Source organism: Sinocyclocheilus anshuiensis, unplaced genomic scaffold (genome assembly GCF_001515605.1).
Source record: "Sinocyclocheilus anshuiensis isolate Anshui unplaced genomic scaffold, SAMN03320099.WGS_v1.1 scaffold1166, whole genome shotgun sequence".
In the NCBI taxonomy this organism is placed as follows: Eukaryota; Metazoa; Chordata; class Actinopteri; order Cypriniformes; family Cyprinidae; genus Sinocyclocheilus; species Sinocyclocheilus anshuiensis.
The window spans coordinates 362,416-369,315 of NW_015536532.1; the positions used below are offsets into that span (position 1 = coordinate 362,416).

The window sequence follows — 6,900 nt, forward strand, 5'->3', positions numbered from 1 at the left end:
CTTAGCGCCATGTTTCAGTAAGTTTTGGGAGTGCATCTCCTATCCTTAAAAGTCTGTCTTGCAGAGACAAAAATGAGCTCCTAAAACTTACTGCCAGATTCTGGAAGATCAATTCTTCAAACAGTGGTACAAGAGGATGTGGTGCTGGATCTTCAAGAGTCACTCTCAACTTATCTGTCCATAAAGCCTATAAAAAATAGTCTTCATGTATTTCACAACACTTCAGCATGTTATTCTTATTAAGCAGGGGTCATCCGTCATGCACGGATCTAATATAGGCTACTGATACACATGGTTCTATGCTTACTTTTCTTTTTAGGAGCGCTTGTCCTCCTAATGAAAAAAATGTAGGAGCACCTTCCGATCAATGATCAAAAATTCTGATCAAAAATTAGCCTTCCTAATATGAGGTGACATGTGACTCGTGAGAAGCTGCAGCCGTGGCCGGGAATGATTTTTGGTGTGCCGACAGAAAAACAACAACGCGCTACATGTTTCTTTTCCCCTCATTTTTTCTAATTGATGGAAATCCGTCGTAGCGACGGAAAACTTGAATCCCTGTATATACAATATTAGAATGTTTGCGGGATCGGGACACACACGTTGCAAGAGTGGGCGGTAATGGTCAGAAATTCAGCGGGAGCGGGCTTAAGAAAACTGTCCCGCTCAGGGCTCTAGGCTGCACATCAACACAAGTTTTTTTTCGCGCTACCCCATCTCCACCCACAATCATTAGTGCCGTTTCGTTGTCTTTTACAGAACATATAGGAGAATTTTTGAAATAGCGCCATAAACAAAATTTATTTCAAATTTAATTCAAGCACTTTCAAGGACTTGTGTCTGTTTTCAAGTACTTTCCAGGCTTTGAATCCATATGTCTGAAATTCAAGTACTTTCAAGAAGCGTGGGAACCCTGGAAAATCAAAGAAATGTTCAATGCTTGTTGTAAGCACATCTCAGCTCACCTCTCAGGCCGTTCAGCTCTCCAACCCAGCAGTGCTCATCTTTCTGTGAGATGATCTGAGAATAAACACAGAGATACAGTCAAGGAACAAAGGCAAGGCATCAGTTAACATGTTTAGATGACAGAAACAGCAGGTGCTCACTGTGATGATGTCATTCTTCCGAAAGCCCAGTTCATCATCGTCATGCCGCTCAAAGTCCAGCAAGGCTTTGGCTCGTCTCCGACGATTCCGAGACACAACCAGGAAGTTCTCGTGATCCCTTTGATGACTCTCCATAGAATAGTCTGGAGTCAAATCCTAGAGAGAGAGAGCGAGAGGGAGACAAGAAATGTATAAACAAATGTTAACAAAAATATAAAAATGTAATGGGCTAAAATAAAAATATTGCTACTACTACTACTACTACTAATTATTATTATTAAATTAATTACAACATTTTTGTAATTATTATTATTAATAAACATTTACTATAATTATTATTGTTTTATTATTATTAGAATACAGAATCATAATACGAATAATTTATAAAATACTATTTATTAATAGATAATAATAATAATGGCAAAATAAGCTACACAGATATTTGGTGGTAATAATAATAATAATCAACAACAACAACAACAACCATATTAATGATTATTATTATTCCAATACAGAAAATATTTTAATATTTATTCAAATATTGCAATAATTACAATTATTATCAATATTATTATTAAACAAACAAACAACAATACTGATTACTACTACTATTATTATTATTATTAATGGAAAAAAGTAAGCTGGACAAGAGTTTTATTTTTCAACTCAATTTTAATATGGAAACTACAGAGAGAAATTCAGCATTATCAAATGAGATGTCTGGTTTGACATCTGACTACTTAATGGTTATAATTGATTAAAGGGGTCATATGATGCGATTTCAAGTTTTCCTTTCTCTTTGGAGTGTTACAAGCTGTTCGTGAATAGTTGAACATTAAAGCATGTCAACATATTCTGTTACACCAAATACACAAAATAATGATCTTTAAAAAAAGCATCATATGACCCCTTTAATAACTCGAGACTCTCCATGACTCATGGTGGTCTGTTTATACTGGGAATGCCAGTGTGCAGCTAATTTCTTGATGCATAGGCCTAATTTATACAATTCAACAAAACAACTCAGTGAGTCATCAGGTACATGAGTCAGTGTTGCGGTTTCAGTGCAAATATTCTGTTTCTAATTGAATTATTCCTGACAGATTCTAAAATGTGATTCATGTGATCGAGTGGCTCTTACAGTGCTGCAGTTGCGGGGATCCAGGCAGTGAAAGTGCTCTGCGGTCCGACTGATGGCTTCTCTCAGTGCTGCCACCAGCTCCGTCTGTTTAATGTTTTTGGCCTTCAGCGCCTCCACCTCGTCCTCCCCCCAGAGAAGCGAGCTCAGGGTGGATTTCCTACGCAGGCTCTGTCTGCGGACCACCTGAACAATGACACACACCTACGAGTGAGCCTGTGTTCACATTTTGTATATTGCAAATAAAGTGTGTCAAAATGTGGCCATCACAGATGATGATCCAAGATGCTGTTCATTTTCTCAACCTTGTTGAGGTTGGTGTGGAGGGAATGGGAGTTGCCGGAGTTGAGCTGGGCCTGCTCTGCCAGGATATAGGCAAGATGCTTGTGTCTGTGTGCATCCAGGCTTTCCTGAGACAGAGATCCTGCCAGACGCACAGCCTCGCCCAGCACTGCCGCCCCGTCCTCTAATTGACTGGGCAGATCTGAGAGTGTGTTAAAGATGGATGCCGAGTTCTCAGATGACACCAGTTCTTCCTCCTTTACAACACAAAAAGAAACCATTATTATTGACAGTGTGTCAAATCAAACACTCATCGCTGCCTTGTTTAACCATCGAAGGCTTAGTTAATAGAAAGATAGAAGTCTTTGAATAAAGTTAAACAACCTTGATCTTCAGCATGCCCAGCGTAACCTGGAAGAGCACCACTGAGCCCTCGTAGAAGAGCAGGTCCCAGATTCGCAGCAGGATGCGGATGTCCACCACACTGGCAAAGGCAGTGAGGAACCAGTGCAGAGTGATTAAAGAAAGCTCTGTGAGGGAAAACATTTGAATGCTTTTTTACTGTACATATTTTGGAAGAATAACTCTTTGGAGCAAAACCGATTTAAAAAAGTATCCTGCGTTAAATATTTTTGAGGCTGTTCGTGTCTCACCAATGTCATGCTCCTGTAGCAGCTGGTCTAGACTCGGCAGATACTGCACTATGAGCTGTCTGAGCACACGCTGGTCAGTCTGAACTCCCAACAGCGTGGAGGAGAAGTATGAGGGAGGCAGCAGGTCCTCTATCAGAGCACACATCATCCACAGAGCATCCTCCTCCTCCAGAAACAACAGCAGACAGGACACCACCTGTATCAAACACAAACACACACACCTCAGAGTCTGACACCCGATGAGCCAAATGGTAGACAACAGAGAGCCAGAGTCTGTGATTAGGTCGCATCCCACCATGCCTGTGCCCTGACAGTAGCCGATGTCTGGATACAGCCACGCCAGCCCTCTCAGGACCCGCCTGAGCTTGGGCACCCCCACACTCGACAAGGTGCTGAAGCACGCATTAGTGGGCATGGTCCGCAAAAGATCCTTTTCTATCTGCAGCACAGACAGAGAGACAAGCATAATAAAAACAATACTGGAACACGGCTATGTAAAGTCTGAGGTGTATGCATGAAAGAATTTGAGCTTTCAATTGAAAAGAAAACTTCTAATGAAGTAATCAAAAATCACAAATAAAATGCTTATCAATGTTACCTGCAACAATCCCCAAATGAAAATAAATAAAAAATGACTATTGAAGCAGATGTCAAATTTAAAGTAGCTCGGTTTTTAAAAGCATACCTTGAGTTGCCTTTTTATGTGTTTATTTATTTTAAGATACTCTAATAGCCATTAATTTAAAATGAAGTTGTACGTATGTTTGTAACCCTAAATGTAAACCTACTGATATATATATATATATATATATATATTTAAATGAAACATTTTCATTATTCATCAAACTGAAAAAAATAAAAATAAAAAAATTATAATCTTTTATTTATACATTTATTTTGGCATTTTTGTCTTTATTATGATAGTATAGTGAGTAGACAGGAAGTGAAGTGGGAGAGAGAGGGACAGGATCTGGAAAGGTCCACAAACCAGGACTCAAACATTTTTTTGCAGGATTCTCAGAAAGCTCAACAGAACAGCATTTATTTGAAATTTAAGTCTCCATTTCAAATAAATCTCTGACTACATCATATCTGTGGCAGAGATGACATGTACCTGTTTGGCTGCTGTGGTGTCATCATTAGAACTGTTTTTGACGATTTCCCTGTAGGAAATTTCGGATGTTCTCTTTTTCTGCAGGGCCCCTGACAAACGCATCCACAACTGAGGGAATGCATATGAAAGAGACAATGAGGAACATGACAGATAAACACACAAAGATCCAGCAGAGATGCAGTTGGAAGATCTTAGATTTGAAACGCACCGCTGTTCTAGTGGGAATCTCTGAAAATAGCAATAAAGCATAAACAAGATATTACCAAGACATCATGTCCTATTTCAGTGACACTAAGAATCCCTCAAGCATTAACATGGTTGCCATGGGAACATTACATCAGCAGATTAGCCGCCTGATGGTGTGTAACAATACAAAGACAGCCTTAAATATGTGGTGAGGTAAAAATACAAACAAAAGCACATTTAGAGGGTTGATAAACAGGTTCTCAGTGCTAACCTGTGGTTTCATGCTGTGTGGTATGCCCCCCAGCACAAGGGTCCGAAGGCGTTCAGAGCGAGCCAGGGTGGGGGAGATCTTGTCCCATGTCAGGTCTCCTACTGTGTGATTGTGCGTGAACTCCAGATGGGCTTGCCAGCGAAGTCTTTGCTGAGGGTCCTCTCTCTGAGGAGCTCCCTCACCACGCTGCCATTTACTTATCTCAACCCTGTCTGAAACAGAAAAAAAACTCTTAACTCCTGACAAATATGGGGAAAGACAGTACTAGATGAGACCTGCTTTTAAAAGGGCTTGACATTAAGCATTCCAGGAGGATACCCCTCTTTTTAAACCTTATCACCTCTGTTGTCAAATGTCACCTGTGACAAACAAAATATCTATAACAAAGCTTCAACATAATAAACTCTACCATTTGAGTTTTGGATCAGTAAGAATTTTTGGTCACTTTATTTTAGTCCGAATTCTCGCTATTAATAAACCATTAACTACGACTTTCGCCTCAACAAACTCCTAGTTTGCTGCTTATTAATAGTTAGCAAGGTAGTTAAGTTTAGGTATTGGGATGTAGAATATGGTAATGTAGAATATGTGCTTTATAATGACTAATAAACAGCCAATATGTTAATAATAAGCATGCTAATAAGCAACTAGTTAACAGGGAGAATTGGTCCCTATACTAAAGTGTTACAGAATTTTTTAATGTTTCTGAAAAAAAGTATTTTTCTCACCAAGGCTGCATTTATTTAATCAAAAATACAGCAAAAACAGTCATATTGTGAAATATTATTATTATTTAAAATAATTATATATATATATATATATATATATATACATATATATATACACATATATAGACATATACATTTAGACAGTGCAAAATAATAGATTATGCAAAGTTCAGCCTAGTGCATAAATTCATTACAATGTAAAGACAGATTTAGTTCTTTAGTTGTTTTTTTTTCTGTGGTTGTCGTAGATATGTGTCAAGGTTGAGCCCTGTTCAATTTTTTATGAGTGCTGATGTTCCCACACTAACCTTCACTATCGATCCGGAACCCAAATTCATCATACTGCAGTTCTGCTTCCATATTGGGGTCTTTCTGCAACAGTCAGAACAACATCTCTGAGAAATGAACCACTTCCCATAACAATAATGATGTTACAATAACAGAATAACATTTATATGCCAGCATTATAAACAAGCAACAAAAAAGAAAAAGATATACGAGTAAACTACCTGACAGTACTTTGCCAAAATGTCCTGGGGCCACATGCTGGGTGTGAGGGCTGAAAAAGGGCCCCCTGGGGCTGGAGTGTAATTACCTGCTAAAGAGAACAGAAAACCATGTGAGGGGATTAACTGACAATAAACATTGCATACAACTATGCTTCCATTTTTATTTCATGTATTCATGCAGCAGTAAGCTTACTTGACATGGTCCTGGAGTTTGAAGAGTGTTTCTTTAGCGTCTAAAGAGAGGAGTCCGGCTGGAGCAGGTCAGGTCAAGGTTCACAGGCCCTAGATAAGGAGACCAAAACAATACAAAGCCATTCAAAGTGCGTAATTACTCAAGTGATCAATGCAATTCACAGCCTCTGGAAATAATCACCTCAAAATAGGCGTTTAAAAGACTGAACTAGGCAGAATTTCATATAACAACGTTACTTTAGTGCAATTAAAAAAAGAAAAAAAAGAAGTCTGCTATGAGGAAGTGAAGAGCCCAAAAGCTTTTTAAAGCTGAACTTGAGCTGCAGGCACTTTAATACTGTCCTCCTTCATGCTCCAGTTCTCCAAATCAACGCAGACACACAGGATGGCAAGCTAAATCTTCAGCAGCACAGCATGTTTGGATAAATTAATCATGCCAGTGGGCCCATAGACGACACACAACCTTACACGACTTCTCTCTCCATGACAATGACATCATCTGCGCTTACAGCCCAGCATAAGGCAGCCTTTGTTTCTCCACTAAACTCATGACAAACCCATTAGGGGTGCATGAGAGAGGGGGATATGTGATTATAAACCCACCCACATCAGAAGGAAGGATTGCATAACTGATACCAGGATTCGCACCTATAAGCTCTTCTACAGATCTTTTGGTCTCTGCTCCAGTGTTTCAAGAAACTCAACAGTTTATGACTGCTGA

The 6,900-nt window shown here is 39.2% G+C and overlaps 1 protein-coding gene across 4 annotated transcripts in view; it reads right to left on the reverse strand.

The window, feature by feature from the left end:
- Positions 1-6,900, reverse strand: part of LOC107695086 (small G protein signaling modulator 3) — a 22,677-nt gene that overhangs the window by 8,161 nt on the left and 7,616 nt on the right. For 3 of the 4 annotated variants that reach the window (XM_016494902.1, XM_016494897.1, XM_016494915.1), the window contains exons 2-13: positions 6,181-6,269; positions 5,988-6,076; positions 5,787-5,850; positions 4,751-4,962; positions 4,294-4,401; positions 3,475-3,618; positions 3,180-3,375; positions 2,911-3,056; positions 2,550-2,783; positions 2,248-2,430; positions 1,107-1,262; positions 966-1,020 (exon numbers count right to left, since the gene is read on the reverse strand). In XM_016494902.1, coding sequence (XP_016350388.1) covers positions 966-1,020; positions 1,107-1,262; positions 2,248-2,430; positions 2,550-2,783; positions 2,911-3,056; positions 3,180-3,375; positions 3,475-3,618; positions 4,294-4,401; positions 4,751-4,962; positions 5,787-5,850; positions 5,988-6,076; positions 6,181-6,187 — 1,594 coding nt within the window. In that variant the 5' untranslated portion in view covers positions 6,188-6,269. The remainder of the gene's footprint in view (positions 1-965; positions 1,021-1,106; positions 1,263-2,247; positions 2,431-2,549; positions 2,784-2,910; positions 3,057-3,179; positions 3,376-3,474; positions 3,619-4,293; positions 4,402-4,750; positions 4,963-5,786; positions 5,851-5,987; positions 6,077-6,180; positions 6,270-6,900) is intronic. The other variant, XM_016494909.1, reaches the window with a different exon arrangement.